Raw genomic sequence first — 26,375 nt, 5'->3', positions numbered from 1 at the left:
CGGCGGGGCGGGGCTCCGCTAGTGACGGGAGTGGGCGTGACCAGACGGCGGCGCGTGATCTTATGGGGGCGTGTCCTCCGCCAGGGGGCGGGGCCGGAGGGTGCCCTTCGGACGTAGCGGAAATGCACGCGGCGGCGCGGTGACGTCAGCGGCGCGGGCCGGTGGTGACGGCGGGTCCGGGCGGCCATGGCGCACCGGTACCTGCTGCTGGCGCGGGGCGGCGGCTGCCGCCGGGGGCTGCCCGGGGCCCCGCTGCAGCAGCTGCTCTGCGGGAGGAGCCTGCTCGGGGCCGCAAGGCCCTCCCTGGCGCAGGTGAGAGCGAGCACGGGGGTCGAGGGAGGGCCGTGGTGGCGGCGGCGGCCGGGGCGGGGAAAGGCTCCCCGCTGCTCGGAGCCGAGGGCGTCTCCGCTGCCCGCGGCCTTCAGCGGCTCGTCCCCACCCCGTTCGGAGGACGCAGCCCCGGCCTGCTCGGTACCGGCGCTTCCGGGCGGCGGGGAACGAGGGCCGGTGGATGGGTGAGCGGGCGGGCCGGAGTGCCGTGTCTCCCGGGCTGGAAGCGGCAGCCGGCTCCGTGCGGGAGAACCTGCGGGCTCCTTCGGCCGCAGCAGAGTCGTCTTGCAGGAGGAGGACGAGGCGACACCCCAGAGCTGCTGCTGGTGCTGCGTCCCGCCGGTGTTCACAGAAACTTAAAACGTTAGGAGGTTGAAGGGAGCTTAAGGATTTTCTCTTCCCAACTCTTCTGTCATGGACAGGGACACCTCCTGCTACACCAGGTTGCTCAGAGACCCATCCAGCCTGACCCTGAACACTACGTCGACTGCTTCTCTGAGCAACCTGTTTCAGTGTCTCACCACCCTCACAGTAAATGATTTCTTCCTAATATCCCACTTAATTTCTCCTCTTTCAATTCGTACCCATTCCTCCTTGTCCTAGCACTACAGTTCTCTGGCTTCTCTGTAGATCTCCTTCAGATGTAAGGTTGCTGTGAGCTCTCCATGCAGCTTTCTCTCCTGCAGGCTGAACAGCCCCAACTTACTCAGCTTCCCTTCGCAGAGGAGTGTTCCCAGGTTCCCACTGGGTTCCCAGGTGCTGTGTCCTACCTAGTTCCAAGGTTCTTCCATTGCTTTCTCAGGGTGATGATTTGCATTAGGTGGGTTTGTGGCTGCGTGAGGGTCTGAAATGTTAGAGATAAATGACTGAGTGGTTTGTTTTGGGTGTCAGTGCTTTGGAACAAAGGAGCCTGGTTGTTTGCATCCCAGGATTGCCCAGTGCAATGATGCCATGAATCTGCACCTACAGTTGTGGTACTAACTGATAAATCATGATGTCTGTGTGTCCATTCTTAGTAAAATGGCTTTTACTGTCAGCTGTTGCAAGATGTGTATTATCCTTGTTCACAGCTCTAATACAATGCAAGAGTGACAGGCCTGTGCGGCTGCTTGGGAAAAGGCAGATGTTTAATTCCTCTCTCTTTCATTGGCATCTTGAGAGGTTTGCTTTGTTTTCCTGTAGCATAGAGTGGTGAACAGCCACACCTTTTTGGGTATGAAGGTTACACCTGTAGGATATTTCTAGGATAATGATAATTGTGAGATGAACACGCACAGAAGGGTGTTAGTAGCTTTGTTGTCAGCATGAATATGTGGCTTGTTTTTAATGATGAACTGGGTTATGTTTGATCAGAGCTGAACATCATTTCAACAATAAATGAAACATTGTCAGCAGTGCTGCTGATCTCTCAGGAAGCTACTTCTTGTTTCTTTCAACAAAATTTAATGAGTTCCAATTTGGAATCAATCTTAGGAAGGGGACTTTGTATTAATTCTAGCATCTGGCTGTGTGTGTGGGCAGAAAAATTAGCATCTTTGTTCCATAAAAACCATTGCTTTTTTAAAATTGATCTTTCCTGAAGAAGGAGTAGCTTGGAATCATAGAACCTAAAGGCTTGGCTTGGAAGGGACCTTAAAGATCATCTAGTTACAACCCCCTTTGCCATGGGCAGGGACCCCTCCCACCCATCCAGGTTGCTCAGGGCACCATCCAGTCTGACCCTGAACACTTCCAGGCTTGAGCGTCCACAGCTTCTCTGAGCAGCCTGTTCCAGTGGCTCACCACCCTCTAGGAGTAAAGACTTTCTTCCTAATTTCTAATTAAGTCTCTTCTCTTTTAGTTTAAAAATCATTTCCCCTTGTCCTATCACTATTTGCCCATATAGAAGTAATTTGCATTAAGTTACATTTCTTTAGCAGATTTTTGTTGTGTGTTGTCCCCTCTTCCTGTTATGTTCTTATGTAATAATGTGGTGGCTGTTATATAATTAAGACTTTTGTTTTAATTTTACTTTGATTTGGAACTTGATAATGGATGAAACTCTAAACTTCCAACTTTCTAGAATTAATGGATTCTCTATCCTATTTGTATAACTAAGCAAGTGAATTTTCTGTTCCTGCTTTGTGTAGCCTCAGTTTTTTTTAAAAAAGGATTGCGCTTACAGAGTTTTTGTAAACTTTTTAAGTAGTTTTGCTGGTGGTCTTGGGTTTATGTGGCACTCTGGACTAGTAACCTTTTATGGATTTTTTTAACTCTAAACCTGATTTTTGTGTATTTTGCTTATCTAGAACTTACATTTTAAAAAGTCTTGATTCGTAGTGTGTGACAAGGTTTGCCCGAAAGAAAAGATCAGATTTTTTTGCTTGGTTGGTTGGTTGTTTTTGTTTTACATGCAGTGAATATTTTTTTACCTCTGACTGGGAGACACTTGGCAAGAGTTTCCTGGTAGACAGCCCAAAACAGCATCCAGTGAAAATGTGCTCTGTTTGCTTTCTCTCTGTCCAGGCAGTCAGTGTGCTTATATCAGCTAATGTGGCATTCCCATTGCCAGACAACCCAGGAACTAGCCCTGTATCAGGATGATCAAATTTTGGCCTGATGTTTTAGAGAGTTCTTGAATATTTCCAGTGAGGGAGACTCTACAACCTCTCTGGGCAGCCTGTTCCAGTGCTTAGTCACCCACACAGTAAAGACGTTCTTTCTCCTATTCAGGTGGAGCTTCCTGTGCATCAGTTTCTTTCCATTGCCTCTTGTCCTATTGCTCAGCACCACTGAGAAGGGCCTGGATCCATCTTCAGATTCTTAAAGACAATAATGAGGTTCCCTCTCAGCCTTCTCTTCTCGAGGCAGTCAGGAGACACTGAACATGCCATATAGTCAGTTGTTCCTTTTTCTCTCAAAGCAACTTCAAAACACTCAGCTCTCTGCATAGTAACTTGACAGGTGGCACTGGAATTTAGGATTTCATGGAATTTAGGATTTGTAGAGACAATCCAACAAGAAGCCAGTCCCATTATTCAGGTCTACCCCAAAGCTCTGTCTGCTTACACTTCTCTGTCCTTTACTTAAACTATAACTTAATTCTGTAGTAAACCTGTGCTGGTCTAGCTGAGCCAGGCAATTAGATTTGTCTTCCTTAAACTTTTCTTTTAAACATGAGCAGCTGTTTTGTCTCAGTCGAAGTAAAGCTTTCAGAATATTCCATTCTCTTTGCAAATGAAAAGTAATCTGAGTTTGCAGAAGAACTGTCTCTAATTTTTGTGTGTTGTAGGGGACCACTGACATAGGAGAAAACCGCATTATTTCTTTGAGTTTCATCAGTCACTGCAACATTCACTGCCTGTCTGTATTTGAACTATACATGATCTGTGGCAAGCTCTTTTTATTTTATTGCTCACATGGCTGCATCCCACTTGTCCTAAAACAACTTCTAGGAGCACAGATGGAATTGCTCATGTTGGTGGTCATGGTGTATTGGACTTAGTAGCTGTTCTCTACATTAGCTTCTCTCTAGACTAGCTGTACTGCACACACTTCTCATAATCAGTGAAATAAATACCCTCTTGGATTTTCAGTACCAGGTTTTAGTCAGTGACATGCAGCGGCACAAAACTAATGGCTTGATCAAGCAGCTCAAGAATTCTTAGTCAGTCCACAGCAAAAGCAAGGAATGAGAACATTTTGTTATTCTTCTTGGTTCCAGCAGGTGGAACTACAGGGATGCTTGAAATAAGTCTAATGTATTTCATCATTTAATAAGGGGTGGAGGAGAAAGCTCCAGACAGAAGATTTCAGCAGAGTTACAGCATTCAGTTAATGAATGGGAGCATGCCTAGGGTAGTTCTAGTGTGCAATCAAATAATCAAAAGTTTCTTTAGTGTGCAAAAATAGGTTTTGTTTACAGCCACTGTACCTTGGCTATAGCACTGGGCTTCCCTTCACAGAAATAGTCCTAGAGGTGTTAGTCCCAGATAGATATTTGCTGTCTTGCAAGGATACTTGGAGTCATCTTTTCAGGACCTGTTGCTTTTCAGTTAGTGTTGCTTGGTTTTTGCGTTTTACTATTTCTGTGACTCTTAAGGTAAACAGCTTCCAAAAAGAACAGAAGCCTTGAGTGCCTTTATGTGCCGGAAGGGAGTGGAGGCAGAAGGAAAGTCAGTCTGTGGGGAAATCTTGGCATGGATAATATTTTGTTTCTCAGAAGTTTTAGAAAAGCTTATGAAGGGGATTTTATCTAAAATATGTCCTTCTTGAAGAAGTCAGGTATGATTTCTCTTGACTAAAATTGCAGTTCACACTTTAGAGTATGCAGCTACAGGAGCAAAATTTTGTTAAGAATTAGTGAGTTTAAATATTTAATTTTCCCTCATTGCACTTAAATGATGAATAACAGTAAACATCCTTGGAACAAGGAGCAGCAGGCTTAGATTTGTTGTGGTTTTATAACTGGATGTTTACCCACACTGGGCTTTAGATCTTCTTTTTGAACTGATTCCTCATCTGTTTTAGTTTCTTAGCTGGATGTAAGCATTGACTGCCACATCTCTTTCTTTTAGATTCAAGTAGATCTTTCATATTCGGTAGCTACAACTTCTTAACTATTTGAAAAAAAGGTTGCAGACAAAACATGATTCAGTACTGTTGGATCATGCTTGTACAATCACAGTTAATGTTGCACTTTAATGTCATTCAGCTGGTATGATGAAATGTTTCCCTTAAATCAGTGTGTATTTAATGTTAGTACCTTGTAGTTTTCTGCTTGATTTTTCTCTTTTAATGAAGAATGTTTTGTTTGTGTGTTAAGAACTCTGTTCTTAACAATGAGAATTAAAATCTCCATGCTGTACAAATTCCTCATTTGATGAACTTTGCTTTTCCCACTGTTGTCTTACTTTCTGGTGGGTGCACAGCAGTTACCACGAGGTCTGCTGTAAAGTAGTGTCTGACTAGTTGCAAGGCACTACTAGAGAGCTTAAAGATTTTTGTCGTCTGTTCTTGTTGCTTTATATTTCTTTTTCTTCTTTCAGCTCTGTGACCACGTTACCCCTGGAGTTACTGCTGATAGAAGCACTGTTTTGGCAAGTGTCATCGCTGCTTGCAGGAGGCTTTTCTCTCAACCTCCCAAAGGTGACTGTAACTTTGATTTGTGCAACGAAGCAGACTGCTTACATACCTTGCTGAGAACTGCACTCACGTGCCGTTTAGGTTTATTGTCTGTGGGGAAGTCAGTTCTTGTACTAAGCAGCCTTTAATCTTGAGATGGAACATTTGATTTATGGGATTTTTAGGAGCTATTAGAGAACAGTGTGGTTTGCTCAACTTCACACTTGGCAGTGGAGCTTTCTGTTGACCTAAGCTTCTCCATCTCTGGTTAAAAGGTAGCTTTACTTCAGGACATTAAATACATGTGGTATTCTCTCATCAATGCAGTAGATTTATTTATGGAGACTGGCTAGAGCTTTTCAACAAAAAGAAAGAACAAAGCTGTTTTCGCTGTCTGCATGTTGCTAGCTTCCTTGCTGGTGTATACATTCAGCTTGTGATGAAAGAATTGTAAAATAAAAACCAATTGTGAGCTCCTTTCGTCTTTCTTAATAGGATTTGAAAAGTATTTTCCCAATGGGAAGAAGTCTAATGGAACTAAAGGTACACCTGGAGAAACAAAAGGTACAAAAAGCTGCATGATTTCAGTTCTTTATGGAATGTATATTCATTAAATTAGACTTTGGCATAACAATTGTTAGTTTGGGGTTTAGGCTTTTTCTTTATTTTTCAGGGAAGATGTTTCTGTACCAGATTAGTTTAGAAGTGCAAGTTGATATGTTATTATTATACATAATATGAGAGCAAAATAATGTTTGTCTTCTGGGCTAGTATTTATGTTTCTGTTGGAGTGCTGTCCCTCAATTATAAGTTAACAGACCTCTCTTCTGACACTTAATGGACTATATATCTGGTTTTCTGTGGAAAGTGCTGTTTTTTACATCATCTAATTATTGTAGTATTGCAAACTAGTACATTTTTCAGAACATCTCGATATAACTAATGAAAGGTAATGTGAGATTGGCATAAGATGGTTTTCTTGTTTGTTTTTTGTTGTTGTTAGAAACAAAGCAAGCTACTTCCAGACAACCGAGTGGGACTAGTAGTGGAGGAGGTGGCAGTGGTGGAAAAAAAGGTGGCAAGAAAGAGGAAACTAACTGGTGGACCAGATTACAAAAGGTTTTGACTTTAAAATATCTTTCTTTACGTCACTGTCTTGTCTTCATGAAATAATCTTTCATGTTTTTTGCTTTTTAAGGCCATATTCTGATTTACCAAATCTTGCTCAAGCCTCCTGTGCCAGGCCTTTCATGGCAACTGGCTCTGGGTGGCTCTTCACTCAGTGCCTTTCATGAATAACTGTTTTGTGCATAACTCCAGAGGCATCTACCTCTGGTTCGGGAATGTTACTGATATTTAAGCTGTGTGAATGTGGTTGCTAGTCGTCAGTATTCTTAGAGTGGGGCCTTAGACCTTTAAAGGCCTTGTGTTTTGTTTCAGTGTCAGTTTGGAGAATTTTCTGACCGCACAATGCTCATTAAATGTAGTGTGCTCTTACATGTTCTGACCTTAATGAAATATTTACATGAGTTTCCCTTTGAAGTTTGCCATTAGCTGGAACACAAAGATGATGGCACCTGACAGTATAGGAATATTAAGAATGTTTTTGGTGCCCGTAATGTTTTTCATCCTTCTTGGTTTTGGTTTTTTTTTTTTTTTCCTTCTGTTAGTTTTTTCCTTTATTTTTTGTCAGTCTTGCATGTACTCACCAAGGATAAGAATAATTGTTTTAGAACAGAGGAAGAAAGGTCATGTGAGTTTTTGGGGTTTTTTTAACAGCAGTTTATAGATCAAAACTCTTCAATTACTATTTGTATAACACTTAAAGATTTTCTAGTGCTGTAATTCCTCAGTTCTATGAGAAATTGCTGAAGTGTATTCATACAACAAAACAGACCTTTGTTTGACATTCTCTGTGGCAACCTTGAGGGCAGGGAATAGAAGCTGCAAAGAAATAACCAGAATCTGTTTTCTATGTGTTTACTGTATTACAGACTCTAATTTTTTTTTTTTTTTTTTTTTTTTTTTTTTTTTTTTTTTTTTTTGTCTTCTCCATTTCCTAGGGTGACATTCCATGGGATGTCAGGGAGTTTCGGATGTATGTAGTGGGAAGTTCTTTTTTCTGGACAATGGTTGTATACTACTTCTTCTTCAGGGTCCCTGGGAGAGAAATCACTTGGAAAGACTTTGTCAACAGCTACCTTTCTAAAGGATTGGTGAGTGGGGAGGGGAGTCAGTGTGAAACATCAGAGTGCTGAAGATGCTAATTTCTGTCTCCCCACTTAGGCTTGTGCCTGTAGAGTGAGAATTGGCGCAGTATAATTTTTGAGGGAGAAAGGAATTAGCTTTCATTTTAATCAGTTCCTAGATCTGATGTTTTGGATGGATGTGTGAAGATTTATGTCATTTCAAATAAGGAGAGGGAGTAGCAACTCAGGACAAAACTTCTGTTGGATGGCTCATGTGGGTGCTGGTATGAAGGGGCAGTGTAGCCACACTCTCTCTGGGTGTGGCTTTACAGTACAGGTAAGCTGACATAATAGCTTAAAGAGACATGCCAGGCTGCCTTTGGAAGAAGTTTACTCCTAACCTCATCGCTTGCATGAGTCTCTCCCTCTGAAAGAAAAGGTTTTCTGCTTATTTCATGCCTGAAATCATTGGGGAATCTGAGAAGCAGAAATGAGAACAGAAAGGGATGGGTGGGGAATGGAAGAATCCTTTCAAGAACAGTACATTGGCATCCCTTCATCATCCTGACTGTGTAGTAAAGTAGCCTCCTCTCTTTGTTTCTCCTCTCATTTTTCTTACCTGGAGCCGCTACTGGAGCAATCAATTTTATCATCAGTATCCTATCTCTCTGTAGAACTTGGGCAGCTTTCCATACTTGGAGTAATAGGTTGGTGATGCCCTGAAGTTGAGGAGATTGTCTCTTACAAAGGCCTTTTCCACTTCAGGAGCCACTAGTTCTTTGCTGTGTTCCCTCCCTGCTTGTAGCTTTGCCTAAAGATTAGGAAGGCATTGATTTGCTTTGTCCTCTAGGTTTCAGACCTAGAGGGATTTTGTTTTAACACAAAATTAACCTTCTATTCATTACTTTGGTAAGCTGCTGAACAGGGTGTCTCTTACCTTTCTTTTCTAACTGATCTCTGCAGAGCTGCTCTGTATGCTTCTGCCTAGATTGTCTTACAATCAGTCCTGTTCCAAATTGGTGATTTTGTATGTTTTGTGGAAAAAAAAGGCATACTGATTAAATTTCTGAAGCAGTAAGACACTTAACTCTGTAAAAAGATAAGTTTAGCTGTTATAATGAGCAAAGCCGAAGCCTCCTTCCAGAAGAGCATTATAAAAGTAGGCTGTTGCACAAAACCAAGTTTCTTGTGTCTTTATGAGATGTAGTGTGAGTATTCAGACAGGCTAAATGTGTAGCTATCAAGTGCTGTTGGCTGCCATAGTGGTTGGGAGAAGACTGCTCTGGAGTCATGTGCTTTTCAAAACAAAGGTGTTCAGGTAGTGTTGTGTGAAATCAGGTTTTTTTCTAGAGTGACTTCTTAGCTCATGTTTTGCTTCAATTCTGCCTGAAATGGCCACATGTAGCAAGTTCAGGGAACAACCTTACTAACCTGTGTGCAGTTCAGGCCCAACTTCTAAAACTAGTTTTAAAGTTATTAAAAACATTTATTTTATGGAAAGAGGAAGAAAACAGAGAAAATCTTCAGCTGACTTCTAAAAAGACCCTGTCAAATCCAAGAAACTAACCATTGGAGGAGACATGTAAAAAAGATCTTAATGGTATATAGCTCCTAAACCTACAGCACGGTTCCTAGGTTTGTATGGTATCTGTTATCTCAGCTAAATACCTCTTTATCTAATTGATGTTATTTAATATTGTAGCACAGGAAGCCCTTTCTAGTAGGGAAAACAGTTGTAAGAACAAAGTTCGGATTTCCCCCATTTTGTTCAGTTGGTTTGTTTTGGAAGCTGCTATAAGAGTTTGGAATCTTATAACTTACTGCTTTTGGTGTTTGACCACTGAGACAATTAACTACTGTTTAACTATTTTACTGTAACTGATTTTTGCTGAGGCATGCATTGGGTTTTTCCTTAAGAAAAAGGTATGATGTCAGTCCTTCAATCTAAATTCTGATGTGCCAGTATTCCTTTTTTCCTGATTGCATATGTGAATTCTAATGGCAAACTGTAGACTGTGGGACTGTCCTGATGTATATGATTAGTTGTAGTCTCCTAACTGGAAAACAGAAAGATTCACATCTGAAGCTGTGGTGGAAGCACAGTGACTGTACACTCTTTACGCAGGTTTTATTCTTTTCTCCTCTTACAGGTGGACAGACTTGAAGTGGTGAACAAGCGCTTTGTTAGAGTCATCTTTGTTCCTGGAAAGTCTCCTCATGAATGGGTAAACGCTTTTAATACGTGTACATGAGATAGAAGCAGCAAACCAATCTTATTACGTAAAGTTTGAGGCAGAAATTCGGTCTGCATCATCGATAATTTCTTAATCTAAAACACATTTTCTTGTCACTTTATCCTACATCAGGTATTTTTCACTTTATCAGTTGTTTTGCCATAGATACCTTTAAACTAGGACAGGTGGCTCCTTTCCAGCACCATGCTCTTTAATACAGATACATAAACAGGAAGAGCTAGAAATTGCTGAATTTCTCGCTATCTGTTAATCCTATTCAAGGGTTTTCTCCCAAATTTGTCCCTGAACCAGGACAGTTCTCTATTTTTAGCTGCTGTTTTCCATATGCTCAAGAAAATCCCAGACTTAGGTCCACATACTTAGGAATCTTTTCTGTTCCTGACTGCTTTTAGCCAGTTGCTTGAGAAAACAAAGAGAAGTATTTGTTTCCAAAGTATCTATTTCATGGAGTTGCTCTTCTAGTAGTACAGTGAGGAATAGACTGATGCAGGTGAAAGTTTTCCAAAGAATGATACGCAGTGGCAGGGACCTATTAAAAAAGAAATAAAATTTTCATGGAAAATTCAAAGAAGCATTGGAAAAGCTTGATCATGTTACCTCTTCTTAGGTGGTGGAGCTTTTCTTAACTGTGTTTCTGAAAGAAGGTCTGCAAGTCCCTCCTGGGTAAAGTGAAATCTGCAGCAATTACTTAATCAGTGGGTTTCAGTGTGGCTTATTTATACACCTACTCTTTAGCCCACTTACAACCAGTTGCCTTCATTTCCCAATCAGTTAGCTGCTCTGTTTTTTCTTTTTCAGTGGTGGGTTAAGGAGGGAAAAGTCAGGCAGGTCACGGTGCTAAAGGGGAGATTTTTTTGAAAGACCAGATCTCAACACATTTTGAAAGTAATGTCTGGATTTTTCTTTCTGGTCTGTGATAATTTTCACACTTGCTTTTTTTTTTTTTTTTTTTTTTGTGACGACAGCTGACTTTAAAGCTCGTTTAAACCACAAAAGTTTTTGTTAAGAAAAGCAAAAACCTTTCTTAATCAGAAGGGCTGAGACCTTCAAATGAAACTGTAAGTTGTATGACTGCTGTGTTTCCAGGTTCAGTGCTCTGTATTATTCTGACTGTATAGCTCCCTTGTAAACATCTGTTTATTACTCCCTCTGTTTTCTGGAGAAATGCCAGATTTCCATCTGTTTGAAGTGCCCTAAAACTAGAGGGATTTATCGTCTCTGCACAAGCAGTGGTGGATACAGTGTGTTCAGGTTGGGAGGCTTCACATTTGTTGTGTGCCTCTTACTACACCAGTTACATACTTAACAAGGCAGCTTAAACTTGGTCAAAATCTAACATGTGCACAAGGAATTACCAGGCTAGAATTTGGCTTGTGGTGGAGATGAAATAAGGTCGGGTACTTGATGATCTCTGCTTTTTTCCTAGCAGTACGTCTGGTTTAATATCGGTAGTGTGGACACTTTTGAACGGAATCTTGAGACTGTGCAGCAAGATCTGGGAATAGAAGTGGAGAACAGATTGCCTGTAGTCTACTCAACAGAGAGTGATGGGTAAGAAGTTGCTTTATAAAGTCTCTGGTAAAAAAATGTTTATGTTTACCGAAGAGAAGTAGGTTTGTAATACACATCCCTTATGGTTCACTAGGTGGCAGTATTATCAGAATAACAATCGGCTTGGGTTTATTTTTGAGTGTTAAGTGTAAGAGAAGCTGTTCACTACTTTATCTATGAAGAAATCCATATCCTCTTACTCTAAATATAGCTTCTTATTATATAAATGTTCTACTATAACTCCTTTCTTCATTCTCCTTCCTCCCAGTGACTTTTACTAGAGCAAGAGTTAGCCAGGCACAGCAGCAGAGCTCTAGAGATGATGCTCATGTAGATTTTTGAACAGACAGATTCTATCACAGAACCTCAGTATATTGGCTGAGCTATTCTGGGCATCAATTTTTGGCCAAAAATTAAGCCTAAGTCAAATTCTGGGGCCTTGGAAAAAAGCAAGGAATAGGTGATTAAGTTGACCAGATTAACTTGGCTGTTAGCAGAAGCTGGAAGGTGCATCATGCTCTTAATTGTTAAGAAAAATAACACTGATATTAGGTTTAAAGCACTGTTGCTTTTCATCAGGGAATAATGGCTCTGATACTAGATTTGTGTCCTTTGCACGAGCCTTATGTAGCTGAATATTATTGACCTTATTTAGAAGACAATAAAAGTACTTCTCTGATACATGTTTCCAAATGGCTTGGAAGACAAATGTAATCTTGTATCCCAAGGACTAGTCTCTTTTTGGTTCTAAGTGAGCAGTTTAAAAACTACTCCTGCTGATGTCTGTGAAACAGGTTTTGCATCATCAGGAAGTTTGACTTTGGATGTAGTAGCTCATATGATTAACAGAAATGGCTCATTTACCATCTCTCTTGTGTTTACATTCTTGGTACTTGGTTTTGATTTGGGGGGATGGAGGGGAATGTCTTGGTTTTTCTGCAGTGTGTTTTACCAAGCTGCTGCTGCCTGATGGGCTTGGTGGCAGGAAAAATGGTGGCCTTAACTCTGGGCAATCCTGCAACTTCAGACAGAGGTTTTTATTTCCCTGTTCTGCACACTGCCTGCCTCATTTCTATGTTTCTTTGTAATGGAGCATGCACTTAGGGATGGTCCATAAATACACCTGTTGAGCCCTTATTTAAACAAACCTGGGGAAAGGTGATGGTCAGGGCAATGCAGCACTTGTGCAAAAAGGCTGCATGTCAGCCTGAGGCTTCTCACAACAGACTGGGAAAAGTAGGTCAGTTCCTATGTCTTCTTCAGCCTTGGTTTTACTTCTTTACTTTCTGAATCCCTCTTTCTGACTATGGCTCTGGTCCTTTCCCCCTCAGAGTCTGTTCTTCCTATAGATATTTATGTATATTGCTCTGCCCCAGGAATGCCACAGAAAACAGGAGATAGCAGCAGCTATATATAATCAAAGTACTGCTGTTCCCTGTTGGATCAGAATCTGCTGCATACCACAGTAGAGGGAAAAATTCCTTCTTTTTATCCCAGGAATGTGGGTTATCTGTAAAGCCTGGAAATCCTGTACTCATTCATGATTGTGCTTCTTTTTGCATTTTGTTTTTGCTGAGTGTGGATGGAAAGTCTTGTGAGCTGTTTGTTGAAGCTGTTCCTTTTCACAGAAAAATCTGTACAGTGCTCAGATACTACGATAAAGAGGACTGTGTTAGGGTTTTTGGCTTTTACAGAGCTGTGCTAGAGAGCTGGAGGACAGTGGACAATGAATAATAATTTAAAAAACCCACCAAAACCACAAAACAAACAAAAAGAAACCACCCCTCCTCCTGCAATTCTGTAACCTTCAAAATGAAAATGGAAACACTGAAAGAAGGAAAAAAAAATGTAAAAAGCTGAAAGACCTAAAGAGCATGTATTTTGGAGAGAAATTTCTGCTTGAAGTAGTAGGATACACTGTCTATATGTTACCTAATACAACTTACTTTGCGAATATAAGCATTTACATAACTGGTCCTGTAAATTTACCTTTGAAAAAACAAGCTACTTCTGTTTATTAGGTCATGCAATTTTTCCTCTATAAAACTCAGCAATGTTACTTGATGTCCTTGGTTTAAAAACAAGCAACTATCAGTATAAGAATTTGTTCTCAAATTTATTTTGGTGGTTTTCCACTGTGAACAGCCTGCAGAAATACAAACTTTACAAGGTAATAGAATATATGATGGCACCAACATCTTATATGTCTTATTTGCAGTAATGGATTTTTGTGATATATTTCTCTTTTTTTGTTTGTTTTTCTCCACAGATCATTTCTCCTCAGTTTGCTGCCTACAATTCTGATTATTGGTTCACTGCTGTACACGTTAAGAAGAGGTCCTGCAGGTTTAGGTCGGGCAGGGCGTGGAATGGGTGGACTTTTCAGTGTTGGTGAAACTACAGCCAAAGTCCTAAAGGATGAAATAGATGTTAAATTCAAAGATGTAGCTGGCTGTGAGGAGGCCAAATTAGAGATAATGGAGTTTGTTAATTTCCTGAAAAATCCCAAACAATATGAGGATCTGGGAGCAAAAATTCCAAAGGTAAGGGAATGATGACTTAGACTTTTTTCTTCTAGTAGTCCTCAATATTCTTACCTGTACTAGGATTGTTTATGTATGCAGTGCTTTCCAGCTTCTGTCTTCTTCCAAGCAAAAAAAAAAGCATTAAGTGCTAGCAGTGTAGCTGATGTGCCAGAAGACTTGCCTTGTGGAATACATTGTCCGTTCATACGGAGCAGAAATGTTACACATATAGGTATAGCATAAGTCTTGCAGACAGTTATTACAGAATTGCCTTTTGGCTGTGCTGGCAAGGGGGTCTACTTGATGACATACCTTTCTTTTTCTAATACGTCAGTCAAAGGAAACACTGTTCCTGTAACTCTAAGACAACATGGTAGTGTTGTATCTAATTTGTTTTTCCTTTTGCTTGTTTAAAGGAGGTATTCATCTTCAGTTATTTCCTTGCATGATTTTGACTGTGGTGAAAGAAAAGCCAGCAGACTCAGTATCATAACATGTTATTTCACAGGCTTATTGTTATGTTTTCTTCATGAGGAAAATATACATGTTTCTCTTGTAGGGGGCTATTCTGACAGGTCCTCCAGGTACTGGGAAAACACTTCTGGCTAAAGCTACAGCTGGAGAAGCCAATGTCCCATTTATCACTGTCAACGGCTCAGAGTTCTTAGAGATGTTTGTTGGTGTGGGTCCAGCACGAGTAAGTCTTTGGCCTTGCTATTTTCTTTCAGTATTGGCTGTTGAGAAGATGTTGTCAGGTTTGGGACGTGTGTGGTTCGATTGTGCAGCTGAAGTTCTTTCTTCTATGCAGATTTCTTACAAGAGATGCCAGATGCACATTGACACACAAAAATCATTAATGTACCTTTAATAAAAGTTACTAAGGCAGTTCACTATCTGGTTTCAGGCCATTAAGGATGTGCCTCTTTTCAGGTGCTTGAGAACGCAGACCAGCACTCTTTAAGCTCTGATCTGAAGTAAATTTACTAGCTGGATCAGAAATCTGTAGCTTATTCAACTACTGCTATGGGAATGCCTCTTGCTGCTCTAAATCCTGTTTCTTTGAAGAACTTAATTCTATTTCTAGTTTGAAACACTTAGCTGTAAAGGGTTGTCTAGGACACACAGATAAACCTCTGATTGAAATATGAGTCCAGTGACTGATTTCTGGAGATCAGGTGTTTTAAATAACCAAATATATGTCTAACATTTTTTTTTGTGCTTTTCTGCCTTAACTGTCCTAAGAAAGCTCATTAAAAACATGTGAAGTGGTATAAAGAAGTTACTGATGGTATTTTATGGCAATTAAAATTTAGGAAAATATTAGGTATCCTAAAATGATAGTGGTACTCAGACTTCTGTTGTGAGTAGATACCTGAAATGCCTCAAAGCAAAGTGACTTAACTTTTCTGTACTGGTCTGTGAAAGTATTTTTACTGCCCAGTGAAATCTGTTGACACAACTTTGGCTGGGAATTGAGGTTGCAACACAGTCAATAATTTCTGATGCTTATAGAAAACAACATGAGACTTTTACTTTCAGTTCCTATTAATTTATTAAATAAGACAGTTGTTAGTGGTGCTAAATTGATAATTTGTAAATTGGAATGTGCTAGAACTAGAACTGCTTACACAGCCTTGGTTTCTGTGGTGATTTTTTTTAGAGTATATACATATGGAAACCTTCAGTTCTGTAACGTATATACACTAAAAATAGTTGTATGATTCTGGATTTCTACTTATTCTAGTGAAAAGATAGTTCACTTTAAGCATCTGACGCTTGTTTATCTTGTTTCTTCATTGTACTTTTTGAAAAAAATATGGGTGACTTTCTGTAGTACAGCCTACCATCCAAAATTTGCATCTCTTCATGTCTGCTGTACATTTTTTGTCATTAGAGAAGCTTTCTGTAATTGTATCACTAATGTATAGAGTAGTAAAGCTCTGAGCTGCATCTAATTCTCACTCAGGTCAATATTCTTCCATTAATTTTTCATTTCCTGTTTGCTCCAGTTGGATTCCTCAGTTGTAGATCTGTTAACTCACTGAACTGGTTTTAATGAGGTCTTTCTGATAACGTTTGCAAGCAGAGCAACATTGCAGTGTTGCATGTAAAATTCAACTCAGATTGTGCTGCAACTACCACAGTAGTTAGGCAATACCTTGTATAAAATATGAAATACTAAAATAATTTCAGCTATCTCCTCCTGTCCTGGGTCTTTTTTTCCTGGATTTCTAGAAGTTAATTTAACTTCAAATGAATATTCAGAGGGGAATTAAGTAACTTATTACTGCCCTTAGGGCTGCCTGAAGGCTTTGGAATGCTTTTCAGAGGCATACCCAGTTGTAGGAATACTGTTACTTATGTGCCTCGTCCCACCCGCCCCCTCAACTCAAAAGAGTTACAAATGAGTCTCTGATACATTCATTCTCTTTCTTTTGTTAAGGTTAGAGACTTATTTGCTCTGGCTCGTAAAAATGCCCCGTGCATTCTCTTCATTGATGAAATAGATGCAGTAGGGAGGAAGAGAGGAAGGGGCAACTTTGGAGGACAAAGTGAGCAAGAGAACACACTTAATCAGCTTCTAGTGGAAATGGATGGTGAGTATTTAATATCTAATACTATGTTATAATAACAAGGATATTGGAAAGAACTATTATGCTTGTTCAGACCTGCTAACCAAGATTTGGATTCTAGCTTAAATTCAAATTGTCTGTTTCCTCGTTTCCTAAAATAAAACATGGTGACTCACTTTGCTGCAGCCTGACATTTTACTAAAATTAAGTCAGAGAAAAAGAACCCACAGTCTGTATCTCTTAACTCTTTGTTACAGTTGAATAGGTTAAAAAAAATAAAATTCTTCACAATGAGACCAGTCTGTCTGTAAAAAAATACAGCTAGCCATGCTGGTTCTGCCGTTTCCTGAGCAGTTAATCTATTATTGTATTTTGAAGATAACACAGGATTTGATATAGTAATTCACAAAGCAGAGCCCAAGGCCATTTTCTTGCTTGTTATGAAAAGCTGGACAATGCAGCAATAAATAGAAATATTTCCAGCTTTAAGATTCATTTGTTTAAACTGTCAATTCTTACATGATCATGTAAAGTGGACAGTCTTTTTATTCCTGTGTTGTGGTTGGTGGGGTTTTTTTGGTGTTTTGTTGTTGTTGTTTTGGTGTCCCCGTCCCCCCCCCCCCCCCCCCCCCCCCCCCCCCCGAAAATTATATTTACACAGCTTTTCTCTTTCCCACTTTTCTTTAACAGGATTTAATACAACCACAAATGTAGTCATTTTGGCTGGTACTAACAGGCCAGATATTTTAGACCCGGCTCTGATGAGACCAGGACGCTTTGACAGGCAGATTTACATTGGTAAGTTTTACCTGGGTGCCTGTATCATCCTGTGTTTGTAGAACACTGTTGAAGTCACTGCAACTATTTGTACATGTAGCTTCCTTGCACACTCAGTTTGAATATATACGTGTGTGAAAATTAAAAGCATATGTCTTCTATTTTAAAGGACCCCCAGATATAAAAGGAAGAGCATCCATTTTCAAAGTTCACCTTAGACCTCTGAAATTAGACACTGTCTTAAATAAAGATAACCTAGCAAGAAAGCTTGCATCGCTAACACCTGGGTTTTCTGGTAAGTGACTCCTTATGCTACTATTATTCTCCATTTACTATTTAAGCTGTAGGTATTTGATTTCCCTGCTAATTCTGGTTTTCTTGCACCTGATCTTCTGGATGGCATTTGATTTCATTGTATTTACTGGCACAGCCTGAAATTGTCTTTGCCCGTTTGAGCAAGTAGGGGATTTCTGAGGGTCTCAAGTTTTATCTGCTTCAGTCAGGGTGACATGAAAAGGGAGTTTCTTCTGTCTTCAGTATGAGCAATTCAGAGGTTTCTGATTGTTATCACTTGTTCTTCCTTCATCTGTCCTTTCCTTTGTTGCATTCTTGAACACTTCGGAGAAGACCTGGGTTTTGTGGAGTTTGTGTGCATATTCTGTTGGGTAATTTATGCTTCTGGATGTAAAATCAAAAAAACAGTGCTGAACTCAACTACTGGTTAATAGAGATTTTAAATTTATTTGATTATAAACCAGTAATGAGAGTTGTCACATCTGTTCCTAATTCAACACTTGTGAATTTTTCCCTGGTTTGTGGTCTATGTAAAACTTTTTCAGTCAGATTTGACTGTCAGTGTTTCTGGCAGCTACAGTGATGATGTTTAAACCAAGTTAACTCAATAGCACTATTGCAGATAGTTTTAACAAAAAGTGGATGGCTTGAAATCAGTAATGGGAAAGGAATCTTCTGAAGAGATGCCAGTATCTGAGCTATACAGAATTCACATATAGGAAATGCATGCAGCTAAATATATACTAGTTTAACTATAGTCTGTTGCAGGCAGAAAAGGAAGGTGGGATGTATCAAACAAGTACTTCACTGGTAATAAACTTTATTTGCTGGTTGTCTACTTGTGAGAAAAATCCTAAAGCCTATAACTATAGAACATGTATTTAAATATATCTTACATAATTATCTATTTCAGAGCACATTACCTTTAATTTTCAAGCTCAGGAGGAGTTTATAGCAAAACAGTTATAGATAAGGTTATCCTTACTAAACTCAGAGAAAAGTGTTGAAAAATATCAGTAATTCTTGCCTTCTCTGCTTTTAGGTGCTGATATTGCTAATGTTTGTAATGAAGCTGCTTTAATTGCTGCAAGGCATCTCTCAGATGCTATAAACCAGAAGCATTTTGAGCAAGCAATTGAAAGAGTTATTGGAGGTAGGTAAATTGCATTGTTTCTCAAAAATTGTAATAGGCAGCTTCCTTTTTTATATGTATAGGAAGCCATGCTTTTGAATCTTTGTCCTGCTCCTCAAGGTTGTTGTTTTTTTTCTTCCTAAACACACCTGAGATTTAGAAAAGATGTATCCTGTGTATGTTGCTGACTTCTGTAATAGAGGAAGGGGTACAAAGAAATTTCATCAGGACTCTTACCTAATTTCTTGAAAACAACAAGAGGAAAAGCTGTTTGATTTAGGATGCTTTTAGCTGCTGCTAGCCTGCAATAGTCTAGAAAAGATTTTTAAAGTGCAAATGTTTTATTTAAATATTTGAATATTCTTTAGAACTTACTTTGAAACTAGAAAGTCTGAGGAAGGACGAGGTTACCGTGAAACCTGGAGGATGCAAATTTCTAAAACTTGCGGTTTGGGAGGGGTGTTTAAACTTTTTCAGTAGATCATATGCATGGCCTCTAAGTATTGCTCACCATCTTTCCAAATGAGGTAAAGGATTTCAGCGTAGAAAGTTGTGTCTAAAACTATTAATCACATTTATTTTACAAAGGTTTGGAAAAGAAAACTCAAGTACTCCAGCCAGAGGAGAAAAAGACAGTAGCCTATCACGAGGCAGGGCATGCAGTTGCAGGGTGGTTTTTGGAACATGCTGACCCTCTGTTAAAGGTAAGAAGGATAATTTGAACTTGTAATTTTAACAGTAGCATGGACAACATCATTTTCTTTGTGGGTTTTTTTTTCCCCTAATGTTAAGGAGATATTAAAATATATAGTCTTTTAAAAAGCAGTGTGTGTCAATTTTAGAGTGTATTTTGGCTTATTTCTTGTAACTTTCTTAACTGTTTTCTGACTTAGCTGTTGCGTAGTTTGTAGTATAAATGTATTTTGAAAGTGAGAGACCTGTTCTGCCCACGAGTCTGCCTGCCTTGGTGGCTGCCTTTTCTCTGAGGCTTTCAGTACTGATCAGTGGTTTATAAGTTACTCTTACCAGGTTACACAGGTATACTTCAGGAATATATAAGGCTAAATTTTAGTTTCAATCTGCTTTCTTTTGGGTTCACAGCATGACGAGTTGAATGTAGAGGAAAAAGCACCCCAATCTCCCAAACTTGCTTTAACATTCATGGTTCTGCATAGCTGTATTTTTAATCTCATCTCAGGCTTAAAAATAATCTTGTACAATTTACTGCTGAAAGAAAGGTCATTAGTAAATGTGGAAATTCCTAAACTGTTCAGAATGGTAAAGATGGAAAAACGCTATGTCTGTTACAGAGTACATAATGCCCAATACATTACATTCAAGGAATTGTGGATTTTAATTAAAATGGTGTTTCTAAAATATCATACATTTTTTAGAGAAGATATGACAGTGGTCTTACCTTTCTTTTCCAGATATTCTAGTAGTTGTTATCCCAAGTTTAGCGCTAGCCAGGGCTTTTAAGGATAAAACACAATGGGGGCAAAACTATAAACGGAAATAATTTCTGAATTAAACCTCAAGGGTGAGTATGGTGTAGGTTGTGGCATTAAAAAGTAAGTCAAATTGAAGAATGTTTTATGCTTTTGAACACTGTTTAAGTTGTAGCACTGTTAATTTTGTTTGTAGGTATCTATTATTCCACGTGGTAAAGGACTGGGTTACGCTCAGTACTTGCCCAAAGAACAGTATCTTTATACCAAAGAGCAGCTACTGGACAGAATGTGCATGACTCTGGGAGGACGCGTGTCTGAGCAAATCTTCTTTGGAAGAATTACAACTGGTGCCCAAGATGACTTGAAGAAGGTGACCCAGAGTGCGTATGCTCAGGTATGAGACTTCTTTTTTTCCTTCACTGTTTTCTTTATTTCTGACCTAATATTTTGATATGTAATTTCATCGGGTGCATCCCTCAAAAGCCTTGTTTCAGAAAACAATGCATGAATAAACATCCTGGTGTTGTTTAGAGATGCTGATGACTCAGATACTTTATTTCAGTTTCACAACAGCAGTCCATGCATTAGGCTTCAATTACTGCCCTACATCTGCCCACAGGAACATACGTGTTGCATTTGGATCCAGTTGGATTCAATTGCATGTGGAAATTGTTATACTTATTTTAAAATGGAATTTTATGCTCAGATTTGGTCATATCATCCTACATTTACAGTTGCCAGTGTGAAGATTCAGTTTGGATTCACACTTGAATTGCAGGCAACCTCCTATGAAAGCACTATTTGATGTCAGTTAAGGCTATGGGAATGAAGACATTGGTTTGTGTTCATATCATATTAACTAATGTAGATGAGCAATTTAAAATCTTATCAATGCAGTGACTCACCTAAGTGTAGCTGTGGGCTACACACAGGTGTGTTACTACATTTCCTGCATCAGCACAAAAGGTGTCATCTCATAAGACACTCACAAGGAGCAAGAGACATTTGGGGGTACACTTATCTTCCCCTGCACGCTTATCCCTAAACCCCACCTACTTCCTGGTCTCAGGCATGCTTCTTGTTGCCTCAGTTTTGGAAGTAAATGTGTAATGATATCCTTTTAATTCTTTGAGGTCTTTAGTGACTCTTGTTCAGTTTTAAATTTAAAAAGTAAGTCTACTTACAGACTTTTGTACATGTTAACCAAAAGAAAAGTATCAAACTTTTCTTAAGAAAGCAGGCTAAGATGCTTGGTTCTAATGGTGAGTTCTCTGAATTCTGAATATTTTTTGTCTTATCTACCTGGGTCTTGCTACACTGAGAAGTGCTGCTTTAGTAACCATCAAATTGATAGTAGCCATGGAGTGAATAAATAAATAGCAGTTTGAACTTGCTTCTGCCTCTGCTGGAGCAAAATGCAACTTTAAACATCCACATTTGGCAACCAGACAAGTCAGTATTCAGTACTGAGTCAAGCAAGATAAGAATTGTTTTCACATTTGTAGAGGAGTGTCTTGGGATGAGGAATAGCATATGATTTTTGGACTTGATAGAAAAAAACCCTTCAAGACCCTCTACTTTAGTACTTAGGTCAGCTTATCTTTATGGGTGAGTAGAATATGCTGAGCTTTAGAAGTCTATTGAATTGGCAAAACACTTCTATTTCTGGTAAAGGAGAAGGGTTTTACTGCTTAAGGAAGGCTGAAGTGTTTTTTGTGTGATATCTTAAAATTTAAACAGTAAAGCACTATGCACACCACTAGTAACCACTTTAAAATTCTGTTGTGTCCTTCACTTTAATCAGTAAAAAGAAATAAGTGAAAGTCAACACACGTGTTTGCTTCAGTAGACTAGAGTTTTCACAGAAAGGTTGATGTTACAGGAAAAGATTAGGTTATAGCAAAATGACTTCTTCCTTTCCTTTTTGTTGGCCATATTTTATATCAACAGACCCTAAAATCTTGCTGTCTCTCCTGTGTTTTTATTTTTTTTCCCTTCAGATTGTTCAGTTTGGTATGAATGAAAAAGTGGGGCAGATTTCCTTTGATCTCCCCCGTCAAGGAGACATGGTCTTAGAGAAACCCTACAGTGAGGCAACTGCCAGGTTGATAGATGAAGAAGTGCGGTCACTAATTAACATTGCCTATGAAAGGACATTAAATCTGCTGACTGAGAAGAAAGCAGAAGTGGAGAAGGTGAGCATTACAGTATTTTTAGCTACTAAGTTCCAGCTGGTAAGCCAAAATCTGAATCGAACTGAATTAGATTTAAAATAGTAACTATATAAGTATATGAGAAAGTTTGCTCAAACCCCATTTGATGGAATCTTGAGAACGTGTCACAAGACTTAACAGGAACCTTCTTTTGTGTTGGACTACCTCTGACCATCTCATGAGCATGATTTAACATCCTTCCCTGCTTATGTGGTCAATATTCATTTGGAAAGTTGGAGGGAAGAGTCTAATACAGGGTTTAGTAGATGTGATAAGCAAACTTAAAAACCTGAAGATGAAATACCAGGATCCCAATTTTTGGGGCTAAAGGAAGTTCTTGTAAACAGGGAAGTTCATATGACTTCTTTTCTCTGAATTCTTTTGAGTGTTAATAAAAATCTTTGTCTTCTGTTCCTGTCCCTTGTGATCTGGCTCGCTGCAGCAGAGATTCAGATTGTGCATATTCTCTTTCTTCATGCCAAAAACCTGATACAGCAAAAGGATAATTTTCTAGGATAGGCATCCAACAGGCTTACTGACAAGGAGACAAGTTTGTATGGGCTCCATAAATCCTGTTGTAGCAGGTCAGCATCCCAAAGGAGATCACTGAATGTGGTTTGTGCTGAGCACTGAGCTCACTGACCCAAGGCTGCAAACTGCTCTGGTGCAGTGTTCACACATTGGAATTTTCTGGTGCTCTTGAGCTTGTAACTCAACAGCAGCCTGACTGAACCCTCCCCACTGACTGGAAGGGAGCACTTGTTTTCATCTGTCGCTTAATGTCTTGCATCAGGAGCCTTTTGGCAGAAGCTAAAAGCTGCTGTTCTGAAGCAACAGTAAAAGCAACAGTGACCCACAGTGAGGGGACTTTGCTTAGTCTTAAAAGCAGGATTAAAAATAAAACTGTATTTGTGCTCCCTAAATGCTCAAGGGGGAGAAAAATCTTGGATCTAGTGAGCTCTGAACAACCCGTTTTTTCTATCAAAATTACTCAATGTCAAATTAACTGCCTTAACAAACTCTTCCAAATAGGACAGCCATCTTAGGTGTTTGGTATGTATGACATAACTTGTTGTGCTATTCCAGGTTGCCCTGCGGCTACTGGAGAAGGAAGTGCTTGATAAAAGCGACATGCTAGACTTGCTTGGCCCAAGACCATTTGCAGAAAAGTCTACTTACGAAGAATTTGTGGAAGGTACAGGAAGTTTGGATGAGGATACTTCACTACCAGAAGGCCTTAAAGACTGGAATAAAGAGCGTGAAAAAGACAAAGAGGAGACAACAGATGAACAGGTTGCTAGGCAGATCAGAGGAGGGATGCCATTTTAACTGTGAAGTGTGTGCCCTCGGTGACTTGCACTCTGGAAGAGAAACAAACTCACCTAGTTTGTACTTCAAAACAAAAGATATTTATTCAACCAAACTGTATTAGGGATGGGTGGAAGAGTGATCTCTTGGGAAGGAGATAAGGATTTTCTGCTTCCGACGTACGTGTGCGAGATCATCAGTTCACTGGTAAAAGGTGATCATCTTGTGTTTGCCAGCTGGAGAAGCATACAAGGCATTTGAGCTGCAGTGGAACGCCAGAACCAAGCCTCTCAAGCTTTGAAACAGTTCAGATTCATGCACAAACCTTGTGGCACTGGTCTTTATTTTTTTTTTTTCCAAAAGTCTGTAAGCTTACAAAAATCAAAGGGTTTTTTGATTATTTATCTAAACTATACCTGTATGTGACCTGTTTCCAAAAAGAAAAAGAATCATACAAAATGCATTGTCAAATGTGAAAGTCTGGTTGTACAAAGTACTAGCTTTGCAAAACTATCAGCTCTTTGATCTGACCCTATCCCCTTCACTTCATTTTGATTTTAGAGTTTGCCTACGGAGAGCTGCCATGTAAGTTGACAGTGAAACTGGACACTTGCTTAAATATCTAAAATGTACTCATGGTTCAGTGTCTTAATTTAAGCTGAAACTGTTTGGCTCCTGCAGTTTTACCAGTTTTTTACAGAGTTCTGTAAAATATTGAACATATGAATGTGTTGTGTAAATACAGTTTGAGTCAATAAAAACAGTACTTTTCTGAACAAAGCTTGCCTATTTATTTTTCCCCTGGTTTTCGGGTATAGAATTCCAAGCAATATAAAACTCTGTTATAATAGGGTAACAAGGTTCTGCTCAAAAATAGGAAAAGCAGCAACCAAAACCAGGGGTGATAAATCAGACTGTCAGGGTTTCATACTCGTTTGCTTAACCTAAAGCTATGGGGGTTTCTGCTGCTTAGTTGAATACAGTTGTCTTAGTGGTCTGCTTCTCGTTTGCTGCAGGCTAAGGATTCATTAGTTCGGAGAATTCAGCTGTTGAAAAATGAATGGCCTGTGTCCCCATCCCAGCAGAAGACAGGAAAGCATGGTTGCAGGGTGGAGTGGGAATGGGGGGAAGGAAAATAAACCAATCTTCTCTGCTGGACCAAAAATCCCTCAAGGGTTATGAGTCAGAGGGCAGGTTAAAAGGATAACTAGTGACTGATTCCATCTGTATGTTGCAACATACTGGAAACCAGTAGGATGACAAAGGGAAAAGTTTATCTGAAAGTTTAGACCCTTGGTTATAAAGGTATTTGAGTTAAACTATTTATGGAAATTATTCTTTTGGATTTTCTTTTTCTTCATGATAGAACTTTTTCCATCTGTGGTGTTACCTGGCTTTACAGTGAAGAGGAATGAGGGAAACAGTAAATATAGCTATTTGGGGCATATTTACTGGGCATTTTTGGTTGTTAAGCACTTCTGTTTATCCCTATTGCATTTGTTGAAGAATTGAATGATAAACAGGAAAGCAGCCTGAAAAAACTAAACTTCATTATCTTAATTATTGGAGCCAAAGTTTAGAATGATTTATTGCAATAGCAAAATTCTGTAAAACTCACATCTCGCACACATGATAAAGCAGTGACTGTGCATCTTACATGTATTCTGCATCAATGCCTTGTTTGTTCTTTTCTCATTCTCTCGTTTAGCTGAACACTTGTCCGGGATATTCAGTTTGTAGTCAGTGCTGAGAAACTAGCTGTGCTTATACAGTAAAGGTCAGAGTTCTGCCTTTCTTCATTCCTTGCTAAATAAAACCAACAGAAAACTCAGCAATCAACCACCCAACCCCCAAAACCCTTAACCCGACTCTTCACGGTGGCACTAGCAGACTCTGAAAGAATCATCTCCAGGAGATGATTTCTCTTACTCCCTGTTTGTGTCTACTAATAAATTCCACGCTTGTTCAGCTGCAGCATGCAGTTAATAGGTGTATGAAAATGGCCTTGTCTCTCCTTTACCTTTGCATCTGTTTTAGAACATTAACTCGCCTGCTTAGCCGTACATTAGCAGGTCTTAATATTTTGTGCCAAAAATGGCAGAATTTGATAGTGTTGGGATTTTGGAATCAAAGATACAGAAAAGTAACCAAAAAAAGGTGTTTACCCAATCTGCTTCTTTGAAGAGGATTGCTGGCCTTCTTCAACTCCCAAATTTAGGATGTCAGGTGGTTGAACATGAATCAAGAAAATCAAGTTTAGTCTGTCCGTGGCTGCCAATAACGCGGGATTAATTTTTGTTGCAAGCACACTGAGCAGTGCTGCTTCTGCTACCAGGGGCTCGTGCAGCACCAAGGGAGCTGTTGAGTTCCCTGCTCCTCCCAAGGCTGGGAGAAGGAGCAGGTCTAGACCCTCTTTCCCAACTTGGCTCTGTTCCCAAGGGGTGACCACATTTTCCTGAGGGATACAAGTGCAATAGAAGGAATGGAGTGTGTAATTGGAGCAGTAATCGTGGAATGCAGAGAAAGCAAGAGCCTGAGGTGGTTTGGTTAAGGCAGCATGTGCAAGGACTCTCCTGACTGTGAGCTGAGGGCCTGCCCCATTCCTTGCTGGCTTTGACCAGAGTGGCTTTGCAAAGGAGCTGTCCTATGGAGTTAGATTCCAATTTCTGTCCTG

General features: G+C 39.7%; 1 protein-coding gene across 2 annotated transcripts; it reads left to right on the top strand.

The window, feature by feature from the left end:
* Positions 1–174: 174 nt before the first annotated feature.
* Positions 175–24,481, top strand: AFG3L2 (AFG3 like matrix AAA peptidase subunit 2). Of its 2 annotated transcripts, none has more exons than XM_040060751.1 (17): positions 175–312; positions 5,358–5,457; positions 5,929–5,997; positions 6,437–6,552; positions 7,497–7,649; positions 9,773–9,847; positions 11,307–11,428; positions 13,698–13,971; positions 14,513–14,650; positions 16,397–16,550; positions 17,217–17,324; positions 17,473–17,598; positions 18,640–18,750; positions 19,318–19,433; positions 20,374–20,574; positions 22,181–22,375; positions 23,480–24,481. In XM_040060751.1, the coding sequence occupies exons 1-17, from the start codon at positions 187–189 to the stop codon at positions 23,720–23,722; spliced, it is 2,427 nt and encodes an 808-aa protein (XP_039916685.1). In that variant the 5' UTR covers positions 175–186; the 3' UTR covers positions 23,723–24,481. The 2 variants fall into 2 exon arrangements, with proteins under 2 accessions (XP_039916685.1, XP_039916678.1); XM_040060744.1 differs by having other exon boundaries at positions 11,304–11,428.
* Positions 24,482–26,375: the final 1,894 nt, after the last annotated feature.

Source organism: Hirundo rustica, chromosome 1 (genome assembly GCF_015227805.2).
Source record: "Hirundo rustica isolate bHirRus1 chromosome 1, bHirRus1.pri.v3, whole genome shotgun sequence".
Classification (NCBI taxonomy): domain Eukaryota; kingdom Metazoa; phylum Chordata; class Aves; order Passeriformes; family Hirundinidae; genus Hirundo; species Hirundo rustica.
The sequence above is the reverse complement of the archived record's forward strand: the minus strand, read 5'-3'. Positions and strand labels throughout refer to the sequence as shown.

What these genes read in the sequence shown, in the direction of transcription:
- AFG3L2 (XM_040060744.1), top strand. Translation starts at nt 187, where the DNA reads ATGGCGCACCGGTACCTGCTGCTGGCGCGGGGCGGCGGCTGCCGCCGG. An exon ending in CCCAGAGTGCGTATGCTCAG is followed by an intron (nt 20,575 to 22,180) that starts GTATGAGACTTC and finishes TTTTCCCTTCAG; the next exon opens with ATTGTTCAGTTTGGTATGAA. An exon ending in AGAAAGCAGAAGTGGAGAAG is followed by an intron (nt 22,376 to 23,479) that starts GTGAGCATTACA and finishes GTGCTATTCCAG; the next exon opens with GTTGCCCTGCGGCTACTGGA.